Raw genomic sequence first — 20,562 nt, 5'->3', positions numbered from 1 at the left:
CGTTCTAGGGATCCATTACTGGTAGGCGTATATGCGCTAGTTTGTATCTGTTCGATTTTAAAAAGTTTGGCTACTTCCTTGAGAATATTTGAAGTAAAATCCTTTCCTTGATCGGTAAGTATTTTATCTGGGATTCCATATTGACAAATAAATTTTGAAGTTAGTTCCCTTGCAATGGTTACTGCTTCATGATTCGGGATTGGGTAACATTGAGAGTATTTTGTTAAATCGTCTTGGAGGGTTAATATATATTTGTTTCCACTTTCGGTTAAAGGTAGAGGACCTACTATATCTAAAGCAATACGTTCAAATGGTTTTAGACTGGTGGTAGTAATTTCTATGGGTTGTTTTAAGTTTTTTCGGGATATTTTATTTTTTTGGCATGATTCACATTGTTTAATATACATTTTAATATCCTTTTGCATATTAGTCCATCGATATTTAAGTCGTATACGGTTCAAGGTCCTGTGATATCCTGAATGTCCGCTTAAAGGAGAATCATGGTATTCCTTAAGTATTTGTGGAATTTCATTGTGATTAGGGTTAATTATTGTATTATGACAAATAGTGATATTTATATTTGAGTTATTGAAAACATATTGAATAATCTTTTTAATTTTTTCCCAATTGAGGTTATCCAAACCACAACCGAGTCGTGGAAATGAAATATTTGGTTCTTTGTTATTTTTAAGAATATTTTTTAAATTTGATAATGCCAGAAAAACGGAATTATAGTTTGGTTTTTCCCAAAAATTTTGTTTTGTGATTAAGTGGTAAATATTATTTTTACGAAATTTTGATTCGAGTACATCTCCTATTCTCGAATGTGTACTAACTAATTCATCATGATTGGTAATGATTGTACTTATTTCTAAAGCTATCCCTTTGGACATTGATTTATCATTTGAAATACAGTGCGCAATTGATTGTTTTTGATTTAGAAGGGATTCGTCGATTTCATTTAAGTTGACATTGAAACGTTCATTTTGTTTCTCGAGAAAGTCATTGTATGAATATGAAGGATTATTGGTAGATGGGTTATTTACAAGAACAGTATTTTGATTTCCGATTTGAGAAAAAGCGTTAGTATTAGAGTTTGTAAAATCAACGAAACTTTCGTGTTTATTAAATGGTTCCAGAGTTATTTTATTTGATAAGATATTGACCGACTTAATACTGTTGTTGACGATTGTGGCATATACTTTATTTCCTGGAAGTACCTTTGCAAGAGTACGTGATAAGTATACGTCTGGAAGTATTTGGATATTTGGTATTACACCTTCATTAATTTCAGGATTTTGAATAACTAATTCTATAAGGGTTTTAGATCTGGGCTTTAAGGTATACATAGGATTATTGATTTTATTGAATATAGGAATAATTTCATCGTGTATATGTAATGTATTAGTTTCATAGTCAATTTTCGCATTATTATTGACGAAAAAGTCATGACCTAGTAATCCGTCTAAAGGAACATTAGTGACATGGTTTGGAATAATGTGAATAGTATGACGAATTTGCATATATTTTAAAGGAAATGTTAAATTAACTGTTCCGATAGTTTTTACTGGATTCGGAGAGTTATCGATACCTTTGAGCGTGACGAGTTCAGTTTCATTAACAAGTTCGTTTCCATCTAGGGAACTTATTTTTACTAATGAGATGTCGGCGCCAGTATCAATCAATAATTTTAGATTTTTTTTTTCTGTATATGGAAATTCAACATACGCTGTACTTGGTTCTAATGAAAATATTCTGCCTGAATGCTTTGCACGTTCCGGGAGGAGGCAGGTCTCCTGGAGTGCTGGAAGTTTAAAGTGTTTGGATAATTTTGCGAATTTTGTGAATTTTGCGGAGATTGATCGAAAGAAACATTTGGATTTGTTTGATTAGTTTGAAGCTGAGAAGGATTCAAATTATTTTTAAAACGATTATTGTACTGTCGTTTTCTGCACTCTTCGATTAAGTGTCCTGATTTTTTGCAATACCTGCACACTTTATTTACTGAAGTTTTGAACTGATTTATATTTTGATTGTTGTAATTGAAATGATGTGACTGATTATGATTATTATTTTTATAGTTTATGTGCATACCTTTGAAATCATTTAAAATCTTATCCTCGTCTATAGCCACGTTTGCTGCTTCTGTTAATGTTGTTGGCTTAGACAATCGAACTACCATAGACGTTTGAGGATGGATTCCTAGCATGAAGGTATTTAGAGCACTATCCTCGATTTGTTTAATCCGACCTTTTAACTCGTCGTCATTTTTATGTATAAGTCTGATTGCATTGATGAGGTTATTTCTGCAATTCTCTACACGCTGAATAAATTTGATAATAGGTTCTTTATAATCCTGTTTGCAATTTCTGAGTTCTAATTCTAATTGAGACGTATGTTTATTTTCACCGTAAGTAGTATTTAGAAAAGATTTGAAATTGTCATAAGATTCAAATTTATAATTCGAAATTGTATATTTGGCGTTGCCTACTACGCAGTGAATCATGTATTTTAACAGGACGGGTTTTAATTCATTCGGACATATTTCAATAGCCGTATCACAGTCATTAAGAAATGGGTATAGATTTTTCCTTTCTCCATCGAAGGTTGAAATAAATTTCATCAGGGTATCTAAGCTTAGTGACGACATTGTATTATTATAGTGATTGATAATTTTCATATAAATGAAGAATAATTAATTTACCGTTCTGTTGTGGAGAATAAATACCTACACTTTACACTGTCACTGTTATATACACTAAGCACTTGACACTCGGAGATTATGTCTTGATGATATTGGAGATTTGAAGATTTGGAGACTTGAAGATCTGATGGACGCTTGAAGAATATGAAGCTGTAGCTTGAAGATTATGAAGCTGTAGCTTGAGAATATGAAGCTGGAGCTTGAAGATTTGAAGTTGGAGCTCGTAGAATTGGAGCTTTGAGTTTGACGAATTCGAGATTGGAGTTTGAAGAATTGGAGATTATTCGTCGAATTCAGGAATTTGAAGATATTTGAAGACTCTTGGAGACAGGAGTTTGTTGGACTTCTCTTGTAGATTTGAAGATATAGAAGATTCTTGATTTAATGATTTTGAAGATTTAGGAGAATATACAACTTTATATTATTAATTAGATTTTTAATTTCCGTTCGTTTTTCACAACGATGTACTTTAAAAAAACAATTAGTTTATACGTAATATTATTATGTGTTTTATTTTTAGGATTCTTGCTATTTTTAAAGAATTTGAATTCACCGTTATTTTTTCACGTTATTTAGCTTTATCCACACTTCCTGACACCAATTTTATGTTATGGGTTGGTTTTAATTAAAAGATATTATTAATTATATTTAACGTTTCTTTTATTCCCGATTTATAACACAAAATCACATACAATTATTATTTCTGGTAAACTAATATAATGTTGAATATTACAAGGTACACATAATTACAAGGTACACAAATGCGTCCTTCTTGTGAGACGTCCAGCTGTCGAGTATTTTGTTATTCTGAAATACTTCTAGGAAGGAAACAATAAATATGATGCAACATGTTTCAGCCTGTCGAACCCACAGGCTGACTAACTAACGGTAAAAATTTGAATGGCACATAACATTACATAAAGTAAACTTTACGCATTATAAATATAAGACGTCCACAACATTACATTTAAAAACAAAGAAATAGATGCAGTATTAGAAAAACAGTAGGTAGGTATAAAGAGTAAATACAACAATTATAAATTAACATGAAAGTACACCGAATGGTCTAGCTATATATACCCATCCTCGCGTATGTGGAATATATCAACATCCGAGGCGATTTGGTTGAACAAAGTTATTGCCCTACCAATTGGCATCACCAATTATTATTGCAAGGTAGTTCTGCACCTTGGGAGAACAAACAACTGATTTTTAAGTACGTTATCAGGCACACACATGCCAATACTACAGAAAATTGCAGATGCTATGACAGTTTTCAATTATTATGTCATAATATATCTGATCTGATAAATAAAAAGGATTTCAAGTTATATACATTTATATTTTTATAAAAATCGATGTTTCTTAAAATAAATATAAAAAATATTAAAACTATGAATTAAACAAAAATCTATACAAAGAAAAATTTAAAACTTAATAAACTAAATTTTAATAATAAATATGACCATAAAATATAATGTAGGTAATAATAAGATGCGCTCCTGTAACAAATTCACATTTTATAACATTTTTTTACAATTATTGTTGTAAGTTTATCTTTGACAAAAAATATTTTTTTTATTGTTTTCAGATACATATTTTTATTAATTAATACAGTTGAAATTGTAATTTATCAAAAAAATGTCTCAAATTGCAACTTTCGTATTTTTCCGCTATGTGCCTCTGGTAGATAGAAGCATCCCCAAGGCTTTTTGGCTCTGAACTCTGAGATAATATTAGAGAAAGTAAACAAATTATACAGTTCCATCAACGCCAAAATCAAATATTCAAAAAATACAAAAGTTAACTGATTTTGTAAATGGTTGACAAATCGTAATATTGGATATGAATAAAGTGCGTGGATATATTTTATTATATGCGTGACTTTTTACCAATTTTATCGCACGCAGTGATTCAATTATTATTCAAAAATCTACGTTTCTGTTTTTCATTTATAATGTCTGCATACTATTGTTTTAGGCTGTTGAGTTGACCTTTTAATATTATTGATTTGCATCTAATTACTGTAAGGCCCTATGTCCATTTTTGTGTTCCACAGAAATCACGAACAATCCATAATGAATTTTCAACTATTTGAACTATTATTATCCGACCCCATACTTCTAAGCAACGCCACCAGTAATAGTGCTGTCTCGTATACAGAGCGTCGTTAGATTTTATAGTGGATTTAATAAAATACATAATAATTTTATCCTACATAATAATGTCCAGCAAGAGTCCCTCGATTGGTAGTGATCCCGGACCTTGACAAATATCACAGGTCAGATAAGGGAACTCAGAAATAATGGGAACGGGTGAGGTGAAGCAGGCAACCGATCTCGAGTAAACGGGATAAATTTAAACACGTGTCAAGAATACTTCATACGTCGAATACTGACAACTGCTCTTGGCTGATGCATTGAGGCTCATTTAATATTGGTGTATTACGCACAATATTGCACGTCTATAATGCGTGGTTCATTTTCGTAGGACACTCACCCATTCAAAACCCTGCCTCAAAATGTACTGTATCTGTATACCTATAGCCTATTGGTATTCTATTTATTATCTGTTCTGTGGGTCAGATTAATGAGACGTAAATGTGAAAATCAGTCGTCACGGACCAAAGTTTTGAAGCACGGTTTGCGCGCCGACTGTCCTCAAATATTTAATGCGAGTTTCCTTTACGTGACAAACTTTAATGCATATTATGAGACAGGCATAACAACTATTGAAAATAACATTGTTTTCCACACTCGAGTCCCGTATCTCATTTTACCATACCCGGTAGGATACGCCATTCCCATTCATGTTGTGTTCCCTTTTAAAAAATTAATAATACTTCTTGTTAATAAAATAATATTTAGATTAATTAATAATTTAATTGAATATTATGAATCGTGCTGCGCGTCCAATATTATTTAGTGTGCGCGTGGTAAATTGTCCAGGTACGGTTCGTAGACCATCGATAACGTAAAAATACATGCCCTTTATTGTGATACCAATATTACGTACCTAAATTGGGTCATGGCCTCATAAATTTAATACAGCGCACTGTGGCCATAGAGATTTTACGTCCACATTGTAATCTTTTCACGGAAATCAACATTATGCATACTGCTGTCTAAAAAGTCGTAACCTAATTCCGCATTTTACTTCCATGTGTCACGTCAGCGGCCGGTGGATTCCTAGCTAGGGGTGCGTTCACGGAAAATCGGGGCGGGTGAATACAACGATTATAGATTGTATTGTATAAAATCTAATTATTTAGACATATTCAAAATCAAAGATATAAAAAAAAACCTTATTATATAGAGACGACGTCTAAATGTATGAAATTGAAGCAAAAAAGGATATCTGGTCTACCTACTGATAAAGTTAGCTGCAAGTGACTTTGCATTGCAGGTTTATTTAAAGAGAAATTTCTACTATGACATTCCACTATAATTTCAGATTCACCCAATTATTTAATTAAGTTCATGTTTCTATGTGCAGATATTCTCAAAATAAGTAAATACTTACCAAAATACCTATTATCATAGTCAGTGGCGCACCCAGGGGGGGGGGGGCACGGGGCCCTGGCACCCCCCAAAAATGAAAATTATCAGAATGATTTTAAATATTGAAATTGAAAGCCAATAAACTATACCTTTGGGCTTATACAAATATAATTAAAACACGCCAAAAAAATGATTTGTAATAATTCTCCAGTACCTTTTTTAAAAAAAATCTTAGATTTTAATTTCTAACACAAAAATTTCGAAATACTAATGTCAGGTTTTTTTAGAAACCCAATCCCTAATGGAACTGTCAAAAAAGTCTCGGTGTCCACCCGAATTCCGGAGTGGTGTAGGTCATGGCTGGGGAGGGCTGACAGGGCTCTAGCCTGGGGGCCCGGACTGTGGGGGGCCCGGCGTGTCGAATGGCCATGAACATTTTCAATTACTTATATGATTGTGCAATATTTTCTTGTAATATTACGTGTCGATACTCGACAGATCCATTATTAAAGTAGATGTATTAAAAATCGCCGATAATTCACTGTATAAGTACCCTTAATTTTAACTAAAACACAATTTGAAAAACGTTAATGTAGTGTTTCACACTGCCTTTAATCTTAGCGGTAGGTAGGGGGCCCGCCAAATATCCTAGCCTGAGGGCCCGTTTCAGGATGTGGGGACCATGGTGTAGGTACACCGAGTGCAATAGACAAAAGACCGATAAACGAGAAATTAGGCTGAGAAGAAGAAAAAGAGCCTATAGGACTAATTTACATTCTCCTCCTTGCCCCCCCCCCCCAATATTAAATCCTGGGTGCGCCACTGATCATAGTTAAATACGACGTCACTTCGACATGTCATGCATCTCACATATTCCCGTAGGTGTTAAAGTAGAAATTTGAATATACCTAAGTACAATTTAGCTACAAATACTAGTGGAAAGATACTTCCTCGTCAATTTCCGAATCCGAAACCAATACGATGACTAAACAGAATGCGAGCCGCCATCTTGTTTTTAGGGCTGCCAATAGAAGAAGAAAATAATGAACTTATTACCAATACAACCACGCTATAATCCTACGGACCGCATTCAAAATTCCCAATACGAAAGTCTAGAGTTCAAATTCCTTGTTCTTAACCGTGTTACAAAAAGTGTTTTGTAATGAGTTAATGACTGTAATGACTTGAGTAATGATTATGAATGAAGCAACCTATTAAATACGCAATAATGATAAAGTGATTACTCATTAAGGCATTACAAACTATTATTAATATTCTTCAATATCGCAGTGAGTAAATACGGTTTTTAAAAACCTTGCGAATCTATCTCTCTGCGCGATTAATTAATTATTGCCAAGTAGGTACCTACGCATTAATCTTGGAATATTTTTAGAGAATATAATTATAATACTATATAGCCAAGATAACTAGGAAGTTAATCAACCAATTAAACGAAGGTCATTTATTTTACTAATTTAATCGATTGGTTACCATTCTAATATTCCTCCACAATTGTCGAGACAAACTCTTTATTTGATCGATTCATCTTTGTATTGGAATAATTCAAATAATTGTGATTGTATAAATTAATAAGATATAGAATATAATGTGAATGTGTCAACAAAATTGTATAAATATCACATTGTTCAATCGTTTTGCTACCAATTGCAAACGTCTTAAGAACGAAACCGGTACTTAGTAGAGCAAACACAAATGTGTTTTAACTGAAATAGTAGGTACAAAAAAAGAATATGTAATAAAATAACAACAGAACAGATTAATTTTACGTTCCTTGGTAATAATTACAAACATCATTATTTTTGTGTTCGTTATTTCTTATTTATAACAGTGAAAAGTTCTAATAAAGTTTTGCCATATTACCAAACTTTTAAATGTTGATAGTCAAATATTGATGTCACCAATACAAAGTTAATTAAAGTATTGTATTCTTAAAATATAATAAATGTAGGTACACTGGTACTGGTACAGTGACGTCCCTAGGAAAAGTGCCGCCCTTAGGCAGACCTAGGGAATGCCGCCCCCCTTAATTTTTTTAAGTCTCAAATTGTATGCGAAATTTTTAGGTCATACCTACCTATTTTATTATATTAATGCAACAAAGATATTTAAAAAAAATACATAATATGCACAAAATCATCTATTGAGAGCATTTCTATGAAATCTACTCTGAAACAGTAGTCGCTTTAAGGGGCCGCTGAAGAGCTCGACGTTCAAATATAATTTAGTATAAAAAGGACCTCGGCGTCGTAAGTACGTTAATTTAAATCGACCTTTTCGCAAAAATCACTAATCATCGGAGATTTTATTTCAAGAAACATTATTATTATTTTTGATATTGTCTGCCGCTGAACATTATTATTATTTTATAAACACCTGCAAGATATACGCCGATCAGAAAACAGGGCTGTCAAAATAATATTATGTAATATAATATTTTTAAAATGTTAATTTCATCATAGTTTTTAATCAAACCTGTGCAAGTACGTAATGATAACTTGGGTGGATTTTGTAGCAAACATACTATTGATATATATACGGGTATATTATTATTATAACCCAATTCAAATTGAACATAGGTTGATACTCAAATACTATTATAGTATGTTTATGATTTCGAGAAAATAATACGATGGTATAATTAATCCATATCAATTATTTGAAAACATTACATTCGCACTTTGCAAGATAACATCAAAATGTGTATATACTTATCTAAATGACGAATGACATTCATGAGTGAGCACGGCTGAAAGCTTGGAAATGTGTTTTTTTTTTTCTATTTCAAAATCTTTTAATTGTGTATTATTTTATTACAGATTCAAGGCCAACTTCATATAACTAATAAAAAATACTGTTTGTTTCTACGAATAAAAAAAGACAGGAAGGAAGATGTATACAAATCACGGCAATCAGAAAGGCCGGCAAATATGGCCGACAATGCGTGATACACAAACATAAAATACACAAAATTACAAACACATTCGAAGTTTGCCGCACACGTACAGACCACGTGATATTTGTTTACGCAAAATCGTCGCTTTTCAAAATGGCGAATTTGATTGCCAGATTTTATTGCGATGAATCAGTATGTTCCGTCTTGTCTTTTTTATTCGTAGGTTTGTTTACTATGTACACCGAGAAATTTCCATTTATAAAATCGGAAACGATTTTTACAGAAGAGTTTTGGAATATAATGCAACCAAAACTGGAAAAAATTCTATCATGGGTGTTGACTTCCTGAATTAGTTAACCCCAGGTCCATGCCACTACGTGAACCACAGTGGATATTAAGCCATTTCCACCCTGGCAACAAGTTGCTGGCAACCTCATTAAATTTTTCGGTACTTACCATAATTGCTTAAGAAATTTTACGATAATCATCATAATTATCGTAAAATCTAACGAGGTTGCCAGTGTGGACCCGGCATTAGATGCACAAAACTTAAATAATATATATTATAAATAAAAATTTAAAATTATAAATATTTATGATTTATGTCTTCGACAGCCCTGATGAAGAGTCGGATCGAGTCATAGAGAAAATTTATTGACACAAACAACGTTGACACGACCTTTTTATATTAACTAGTAGACCAGATATTATGGACCACATGTTAAAAAATCATATTTTCAATTCTCAATGCCAATTCTGTAGAACGTGTACGTGGTTGTCTGAAGCGATACGTTGTGAGGCCTCTTGTGAATGTTTTAAACTAAGATGTCGGTACATTCTAACGAAGCGACCGCGTCGTCCGCTTCATTGGAAATCATCACAGCTTCTAAAAGTTGTAATGAACGTATTCGTTCCTTAATTTACCGCCCGTAAGCAACGCATGACTTGTCTACCTCCACGGAACGTCACTGTGTATATTTTGCACCTTTCTTATCATGACAGTAATTTTATCGTTAAATAAAATGCTTCCTCTAAAGTGGGTGCTTATCTATCGTTATCTTGAGTCTTGACCATAAAAATGATGTTGTCTTTGAATAGGTTGAATAATATTACGTAAAATTTTTGATTAATTTAAATTTTTTAAAAAGTTGTTTTTATTATTGTTTTACTTAAAAAAAACTATTACATAAACATCCGTACCTCGGAGGCAAACGGATGCGGTTACATGTAAATTGTACGTAAAACATTTCACCGTGGCACAGTTCGCCGTGAGCTTTCTTATCGTTAAGAGACGTACGTATACTATACGGTCTCCAATTATTTTAAATATTTATATCATTATTTCAATATGAAAATGAATTCAATTTCCATAGCTGATTTTGGCAAAATTCATTAATTCAAGAATGAAAACCTAACGTAACCTAACAAATAATCCAGTATATCGGCTATTTTCACAATTTGTTTGTTGCTAGCTTCCTGTAAAGTGTAAACCGACAAGAACCTTGTTTTATTTCGACATGAATTTTATGTCAGTACTATAAGACCAAAAGAGGTTGGACGGTCTTTAAATATACGGCCATATATTTATATTTCCGATACAACATTTCATGGTGAAGTGTAATACGGCGAACTGCATACGTACAAGTTTCCGGACACGAACGGATGTATCAAATTTGAAAGTTGTAACTCTTACAATCAAGAAAAGGTTATATTACACATATATATTGGCAATATAAAGGATGCAACTGCTATACCATATTAGAGAAGCAGAAGGATGGAATTCCATAAAATGTTAAGAGAGACACAACCAGATATTACCATATTGCAGTTTGCAAATCAACCAAAGCACGACACCACCCACTAAGTAGGTGCGGTAGGCTATTTTTGGTATTAATTGATGTCAATCGCATCTTCCAGTCTTCGTCCAGACGTGCACACAAGTGGGGGGGAGGATTTTCGGCTCCGGACCGGTTATTTATATTATACGACAGAAAATTGGCCAACACCATCAGTCCTTTTAACAAATGGCAGAAAATAGTTCGATCCTAATGCAATTATAACCGACCAGCGCTTTGCAAAAGTGGTTATATGTTCGAATTAAAAAAAACTTGGCATTTACTTACTTCAGTTTGAGATACGACCAGCGCTCGAAATGGAAAATTTTACGAACCGGAGCGCTCGATAATTTTACGAAAATATCAACTATATTTTACTATACATTAATAATTGTAAATGTGATTTATAAAAAAAGTGTGTTATTATTTTATTACATGAAATATCTAGCTTAGACGGGTATTTCCACGAGACGGAGCAATAATTTTGTGGATTTTATGAACCAGAACGGCGCTCTGGTGCGTTCCGGTCCGTTTCGAGCCCTGGATACGACATTTATTTGAAAACAATAATAAAAAATTGGCACCTACGTGATCACGCACTGAAATCTGACATCAAACAAAAGTCGTACCTCAAATGAATGCTTGTTTTTAAAATCGTACAAATTCCCGCTTCGGAAAAGGGTTGATCAATGAAAATTATATTCGGCTTGAATGCTGTTCTGTCATCTGTGAATTCGTCATATGATTTTACTCAATTTTTATTCGTACAAGTGTCTATGTACATAAATGTACATGTAACGATAACAAGTACCTTCGTGCTTATTAATTCTACTGTAGCTATACCACAGTAGATACAGCCACACAACGTTGCCATTGCAAGTAATAATAATTTATTGTAAGACAGGTAATCTTGAGAGAATGGCCTTAGTTACCACACAGTATCTGTACAACTGCTAAAGCTTGTTTTAGCAGTAAACGTAACTGCTAGAAACTCACATGTCTTTTTACCACTTCTCCCTCGGTTATGTAGTTAGATCACTGTAGTTTGTAATTACTCATTAGAATAATTATTAATCATCGCAAAATATTTAATACTTGACCCTGTTTCAAATATTAATCGTGTCAATCTAATACTAATAGAAACATAAATAAAAATAACTTATCTCTAAAATATAACTCTCTCTCTATCTCTAAAATATAGTATATCTCAACGAGAATAAATAATAATATATTGATTTATAATATTATTGATGTCCGAACAATTAATAATACTCGATAATAGATGAGTAGTATTTTAATTGCTCGTCATTAATTAATAGTAATTACTAATTATTCTTTGATAACCAAGGCCAATGTTCACTATCGATAGTAAACTATTATAAACCATAACATAACATAACCCATAACATGTGGTAACTCAAGAGTTCATTATAAAAATATAAGTAGGTAAGTACTAAAATTCCACAAAATTATCTGACATTTTTCACTTTGAATTCATCACACAATTCACAAGCTGGGAGGACTTAAGAGATTTAGATATTTTTTACAGAAGAAACCTTGGTGGAAAAATACCAACAGCGAGTTCCTTGATACCATCAGAGTGATAGACAATAATTATACATTTAAACTTAAGTATGTAGGTATGCAAGGACATTTTATTTAGCGGGGAATAAAACGTACGACTGCGAAATGCATCCACTAACATTACTATGCAACTGAATATAAGTGCATTTCAATCGCAAACTCAATAAGTATATTTATTTAATATTTCGGCAAGAACGTATGCTATAGTATGTCTAATACTTTTATTGGATCATTTGTTTTGTTTGCGCTTGTGACTTATATAGTATATTCCTTAATTGAAAAGTTATCTCTCGACTTTCATATAATTATGTTCGTTTGTGCTTCAACTAGCATATCAAAAATAAATCGATGTAAATTATTTTCTTTTTTTTTCGTTTTGAACTTGACTAAATTAAATTCATCGTCGAACCCAGGGCCCAGGGGTTCTAATATTTTTTTTAGCTGCACCTCTTTTCATGGAGACTTTTTGGCGACCCTCGATTGTGCAAGTAAAAAGGAAAGAAATCCCAGGACAAGTGACGCCCTTGAACAGACTTAATGTGCCTCCCTCATTTTTTGACTTAAATGTTATGTGAAATCATTTAATAATGCTTGTTTTGTGTCTTCGTGTAGATATTGTATTCTATTATACGTTTTGGGCATTTTTTAGTGCCGCAGGCGAAAAAAATCTTATTTTCTCTAAACGTCCTCTGAAACGTTGTGATATTAGCATTCCTTTCGTAATTTGTGGTGTTGTAAGGGGCAGATGACCGGGGCAGCACGGGTTGGGTACAGAAAGTTTCATTTATCGTGAGAAAAATAAACTAACAATTTTCGTTAACGGCCCACGTGCTCGTCGTAGGTCAAAATTGAGTTTTTATTGTATTTTCAAACCATGATACTGGACACTCCTTAAACGATGTAGATAATCTATGTAAATAATTTTGAAGCCTTATTATCCTTTATAGTTAATTTAAACATTTGATGACTGCATAAAGTATTTTTGTTACATAAAATAGTATTCTTTTAAACCTCTCGCTCTAATGTTTTAGAATATAGTCATATTTCGGTACATAACTGTGCAGTGGTGTTAAGATTTTTTACATTTATTATTTTTTAAACGCATTTATAAAACCATTAGTATAATTTATTACAAGATAATTTTTGTAAAATATTCACGATAAAAAATTATATTGATAATATCTGTGATCCCAAATTTGACAAGAATTAGGCATTTTATTATTCAAAAAATCGGCAAGATTAACACATTTCAAGATGATTCTACAGATAATTATTAAAAGCTATGTTTTTGACCATTCAAGTTTGATAAACATCTTATGAATAATGATTGCTTTATAATAATTATTGACCTAAGAATAAGGTAGTGTTTATTTCAAATACGCCATTTCTTTTGTCATTCCCCAGTGGTTAAGCTACAACATACGGCCGTAGCCATAAATTGACAAACTATAATTGAAGTAGGGAGTAGGGATAAAGTCGGTTAGGTACATGTTCAAACACGCGCGTTAACATAATTTTACTCCCTACTTTAATTTTAGTTTGTCAATTTATGGCTACGGCCGTATGTTGTAGCTTAACCACTAGGAAATGACAAAAGAAATGGCGTATTTCAAAAAAACACTACCTTATTCTTAGGTCAATAATTATTATAAAGCAATCATTATTCATAAGATGTTTATCACACTTGAATGGTCAAAGACATAGCTTATAATAAGTATCTTTAGAATCATCTTCAAATGTGTTAATCTTGCCGATTTTTGAATAATAAAATGCCTAATTCTTGTCAAATTTGGGATCACAGAGATTATCAATATAATTTTTTATCGTGAATATTTTACAAAAATTATCGCGTAATAAATTATACTAATGGTTTCATAAATGCGTTTAAAAATTAATAAATGTAAAAAAATTTAACACCACTGCACAGTTATGTACCGAAATATGACTATATTCTAAAACATTAGAGCGAGAGGTTTAAAAGAATACTATTTTATGTAACAAAAATACTTTTTGCAGTCATCAAATGTTTAAAATAACTATAAAGGATAATAAGGCTTCAAAATTATATAAATAGATTATCTACAACGTTTAAGGAGTGTCCAGGATCATGGTTTGAAAATACAATAAAAACTCAATTTTGACCTTCGACGAGCATGTCCCCCCTTAATTTAATAGTGATAATTTAATACATATTCAGAATCACTGGTCAACAAAACATTTTCAGATGAATATTTTAATAAAAAAATGCGTGCACATTTAATTTTTTTGTTTATTATTGGCGCATAGCTAATAATGGTGATTCAAAATTTGTCACCTAACATTAGTGTAGTCTTCCCAGATCGGGAGAAAATTTAGTAGAAAGCGAAAATGTTGGGAGGAAAATTTCATTCTTTTTTAAGAATGATATCTACTTTTCTCTACTTTTATAGTCATATTTTTATGACTATAAAAGTAGGGAAAATGATCCTTTTTTTATGATTACGATAAAAAGGGTGTGTGGTCTAAAAAAATCGCTTGCGGCACAAATAATTATGTTATATTTATTAAGTATCTATTTCTAAAATAAATATTTTCGATTATTGTTTAATGCTTGTTTAACAAGCTTTGGAAGGGCGTACATTTTAAAAATATTGTTAAATTAGTATAATGTAAATCTGTTAATGCTAACCGGTCCCAGGTGAACTTAATATTTGTAGTTAGTATGGGTACAAGTTTTGAATTGTGTGAGGGGCACATTTTTTGTTACTGCCCCGAGCGGTAAAATACCTTACTACGCCTCTGCTAATCAGTGCATTTTCAATATTATCTTCAACGGGACGTGTTTAAGTTTATCGCATATTTATCGACACTCGAGAATCGTACCTTCTTACAGCGAAACCCAGAAAGTGACCCACTTCCCTTAGTTTTGTATTTTCTAGTGCCGCCCCATATCAATGCATGACCTGCCCACCCCCAGTGTACATCACTGCATGATTACATCCATGTATTCATAAGAAACATAATGTAACAAGAATGCAACACACTCATGTAGATATCAACTTAAATAGGTATTTACCCAATTAAAATAATTGTATTCGTAACTTTCTGTTAAGTAGGTATGCATATATTTTTATTAAACGTGTTATACCTATATGCGGAGTGGTTACATAATATAGGGAGTTTATATTTCCATAAAATGTAAAAAACTTGAAAGTTAAGTGAATGCATTTTATTTCCGTAAATCTTACTTTCTACGAGCAAGCTGTCAACATAAGAATTCAAGAAGTCAATAATTATACTTGTGCACGAATATGGACGTAGGTACCTGATATTTACGCATCCACATACCCATACCACGCACACTACTGTATACCTACCTACATAAACTGGCACGCACACAAAGGATGGTGGGGATGATTCGGACCCGGACGCCCCGAAAACCCGAACGAAAAAAATCCATTTTTTCTACATATAAATGGAATAAGTATTACATTTTTTTGATTAGTTGTTATTTGTCTCTCGAACATCGTTCTCAACGGGATGGCCCCCATTCTCTCGGCATTCTACGACTGTGGCCAATGGAAGACCCGTGACATCCGTGGAATCTAGTGTCTGCTTGAATATTCTGATGCGACCTGTACCTATATAGGTATGCTGTCATAATGGCCATACGCATTCGATAACTACTTGTGGATGGGATAGATCGCAATAATTATCGGTGAGCACTCTTAATTATAGCTGCAGTCCAGGTGTTTATTGCTATTCTCAACATGCGGAGGTCTGGGTATGGGGAATTTACTCGGGAAAACGCTACATCCGCGGTTGAAGCAACGAAAAGCTATAGGTACCTGACAGGTGGGGTAAATGTGCAAATCAGCGGCAACTGCTACATGCTATTTACCCCGCCTCATACCGCGCTAAAATCAATAAGTAAATCACATAAACATAATATTTAATTTTATGTTCGGAAAGACTTTAGTTAGGTACAGTTATACGAGTTTGTATGAACATTAGTAGTGATTTTTTCCATCACATCCTTCATATGCCTAAAACTAATTTTATTCATAATAGTGTCAAGCTGCAGTCAAAATAATAATAGTACCTACCTAAGTGTGTTATATTGTGTCCTTTTCAATTCTCATAAATCATTTGTTTTTTTAAATAGTTCGATGGTTAGATACGGAAACTTTAAGAATGTCAACTATCATCATAACAATATTATGTTGCGTATCAACACGCGTTCAGCATCCCCGGACGATGTCCAAACTGACCCTGCACCGAACACTTACCTACTTGACTGACAACGTCCAATGATTGTCGTGCGCGCGTGGCCTATGTAAAAGAGGACAATATTTTTCTCTATAAAAATAACTTTCATAACTAAATCAAAATGACTTATATGTCTATATAATATGCCTAGATTGTTCTAAATTATTATGTGTAATATAGTATTATAAATGACAACTGTTTGAAGAAATAAAAAAGTCTCAGATTGCTCCGGCTCACTACACCACTGCTCGTGGCTTACATACGGATCTATTTCGACATCCTAAAAAATGTGTATCATTTGTTTAACAAAGATAATATTATTAATAATTTGCAAAAAAACTCGTCGGTAAGGTATCTTGAAAAGTCGGCAATATTTTTTATCGCACGCTACACTCAAAGATAATTTGATTTAATAATGCTCAAACAAGGCTGAAACCGAAAAAATCTGGTATATTTTCAATTTAAAAATACATTAATTACTTGTAATTTTCTTATCGTAAGATTTTTTTATATTTTAATTTGTTATCATCGGCGAGACAGTTTTTATTTTTATCTATTCTGTGTTCATTATGAACATGTACCTAAATAAGATCTAGCTTTTGTTGTTTAACTGTAACTAACTATTTAGCTATAATATTATACACTTACCGTTAACTTATTTTATTGGCGTTTAGAGAAAAATGTAGGTACATAGTATGTGGTACATGGTCCCCACAAGAACGGACTGATAGGGCTCTAACGGGAGACTCATAGAGGGGACCCGGTTTGGCAGATCGACCAGCGAAGTATTTACCATTAGGGATTCGGAAACCATTTTAGTTATGAATATTAAAAAAATTGCTTGTGGTGCTATTTTATTTCTCAAATATATTAACGTTTAAATCTATGTAGCACTAGCAACGTGTAGTATTTGTATTCCTAGATTTTTTATTATATTATTATAGTCTCTAGGGTTCCGCGGAATTCCAGGTGGGAAACACTAGTATAGAACATTACACTATAGGGGGGCCGCCGAAAATCCTGTCCTGGGGCCCGTGTCAGGATGTGGGGACAATGATGTAGTACATGCACAATTCGAAATATATTTTTACGAACCGGAGCGGTAGATACATTTCTGTAAATATTAACATAGGTAGTTATTTAATTTTATAAAAATAAGTGTGTTTGATTTGTTATTTTATGGCCTAGCTACCTACTTCAGACGGTTAAATTATTTTTTCCACGAAACGGAGCAATAATTATTTTGCCGGTTGCATGAACCGGAACGGCGCTCCGGTGCGCTCTGGTCCATTTCGATCTCTGGAATAGTGTGAATATTCTTAGGTACCTATCTACATAGGTGTTGTCGACAAAAGTAGCTACCTAGTTACAAAAATGATTCGCACATTGTCAACCCGAGTACAAAGCAATGAAACGGGAAGAAACTGCGTAAGCATTAAAGTAAATTATTATTGTCGTAATGATATGAGTACAATGTACAACCAAATTTAGGACAAATCCATTAAACAAAAATGAACGGTTACAAGATTCAGTATATCAGAACCACACTAATGTATGGGTGCTAATAATATTGTATTTTTATTAATGGCACTTTAAAGAAGTGCTAAGTACCTATCTACCTACTTAATTAGGATAGACATCTCATATTGTGTATTTTATTTATATGCATTAACTTTAATATTATTATGAAATTATATTTTTTTAAGACGTAATAATATAAAATATTATTAGTAAAATAGGTTTCAGTTAGAACTATTTTTATTTCTAATAATATTTATACGAAATTAATTATCATCTGGCAACTAAATTTGTAGCGGGAAATTTAAAAACAATGACAGTCGACTACCAAATTAATCGAGTAGGTACGTCTTTCTTAATTGGTGAAATAAGTGAGTCCATAAAACATAAAACTATTTAGAATATATAATAAATTAAGTCCATATATCGTTAAATAACGTTTTATAAAATAGGTTGAGTTGTATATCGCTTTTCTAGCTCTATATAAGTGTAATAATATAAACTATAAATACTTCGATTTTGACAGCTTAACCTGAGATTTTAACACTGAAAAGATAATTCTTGACTAAAAAACCTGAATTTCTTTCTTACAGTAAAGTCTCGAGTGAATACTGTAATACTGAAGATGGTAATTATTAGTGTGTATAAACATTTTTTTCTTTTTCGCAGACATGTGGTGCCACGGGGAGATCATACAGTTACGGCATGTGCCAGACAATGATTCAAAGGTGTGCGAAAGCACTTCTGACTGCTGTTCACTTAAAACCCGGCGACATGATTGGAATAATTCTTCCCAACATTCCAGAATTTGTCGTCGTTATACATGGAGCGCTGCAAGCTGGGTTGAAAGTCACCTTTGCGAATCCACTATATACAGAAGGTGGGTGACCTATCCAATGATGTAGGTATTTCAAATTTATCAATTCATACATAATGATATTATGTATTAAATAAAATTAACGTTACAAATACTTATGTAATATTCTTCTTATTTTCTCCTTTGTCCCATTGCCGAAGCGGTTATCTTATATTTGACTGATAACTCTTCTTCATTAGATCCAATCAGTCCGAAATTTTTACAGACAATAGTCTCCAACCGGCTACAAAACATCCATCCACAGTTCCGATAATCCCTACGTACTCTAATTTAAGTATCTTGTGTTTTGCCTATCATGATTTCACCTTCACGGTTCTTCACACTGTAAGTACAGGTAATGTTTGATGGATATGAGATGTCTGTTTTAAAAACCGATTAATCTGCGTTTCATTATTTGTAGTAACCAACGTCTTTGTGATGTAAAGTTGGTTTTGGCATTACTAGTTTCTTTTTCCCATCGTATTGTATGTATTTTAAATTAGAACAAGTATTGGTTTTATTGGCCGATTAGTTGTTGTATACTTTTGCGGGTTTTAGAAGTCACACTGGGTACTTCGTTACATATTGCTTGAAATTACACAAAGAATATAATATACATATTATTATTTTGTGTTAGATTTTGACCATATGGTTATTTATTGAATATAGGTGCCTAATATTGTGTATATATTAAATTTGATATTAGTTATGTTTATTTGACTCCATCAAACACTACACTTACTTATTAAATAATATTGTTGTCAATATACAGTACAAAGATTAAATGAAAACTTTTACCGACTGAGAGTTAAGTGATGAACCATTATTGATTGTTTTTGTTTTTATTATAGATGAGATTTCAAGACAATTTTTAACAGCAGATGTAAAAGCAATAGCTACTGTCGAAATGCTGATGCCAAAAGCTTTAGAAGTGACAAATAAACTTCCAAATTATAATGGGACCATCTGCGTAGGAGGAGAGGATAATGCAAAAGAAGGTTTGTTATTTTATTCCATATTCCAGATACGTTTCGAAATTGATATCTTTTTTGCATGATTTTTTCTGGGTAATTATAATGCGTATTGAATTTTAGGCATCTTCGGTTTGAAGTCATTGCTGATGGCTGATCACCAAGCTGAGTTACCCAAAATTGATCAGGACAGTGTTGCTTTGATTCCATTCTCTAGCGGGACAACTGGCCTGCCTAAGGGAGTTATGTTAAGTCACAAGAATCTTGTTGTGAATCTCGAACAAGTGTGCCACGATATCTACCTCAAAACCCCAAAAGACAAACTCTTAGGTGAATATTATTTTTGATTAACGTTATTTTATATAATATGTAGTAGCTGTATCAAATGAATGAATAGAAATGTCGATACCGCAAAGGACGCCAACCGAGACA

General features: G+C 32.7%; 1 protein-coding gene across 2 annotated transcripts in view; it reads left to right on the top strand.

The window, feature by feature from the left end:
• Positions 1 to 20,562, top strand: part of LOC147070816 (putative 4-coumarate--CoA ligase 1) — a 35,838-nt gene that overhangs the window by 8,834 nt on the left and 6,442 nt on the right. The window contains exons 1-4 of one of the 2 annotated variants that reach the window (XM_085948844.1): positions 18,630 to 18,674; positions 18,973 to 19,183; positions 20,011 to 20,157; positions 20,254 to 20,460. In XM_085948844.1, the coding sequence (XP_085804970.1) occupies positions 19,009 to 19,183; positions 20,011 to 20,157; positions 20,254 to 20,460 (529 nt within the window). In that variant the 5' untranslated portion in view covers positions 18,630 to 18,674; positions 18,973 to 19,008. Of the gene's footprint in view, positions 1 to 18,629; positions 18,675 to 18,972; positions 19,184 to 20,010; positions 20,158 to 20,253; positions 20,461 to 20,562 lie in introns of those variants that run through there. The other variant, XM_085948843.1, reaches the window with a different exon arrangement.

This window comes from Rhyacophila brunnea, unplaced genomic scaffold, assembly GCF_057557595.1.
Source record: "Rhyacophila brunnea isolate RB1 unplaced genomic scaffold, BYU_Rbru_1.0 scaffold_21, whole genome shotgun sequence".
NCBI classification, from domain to species: domain Eukaryota; kingdom Metazoa; phylum Arthropoda; class Insecta; order Trichoptera; family Rhyacophilidae; genus Rhyacophila; species Rhyacophila brunnea.
The sequence above is the reverse complement of the archived record's forward strand: the minus strand, read 5'-3'. Positions and strand labels throughout refer to the sequence as shown.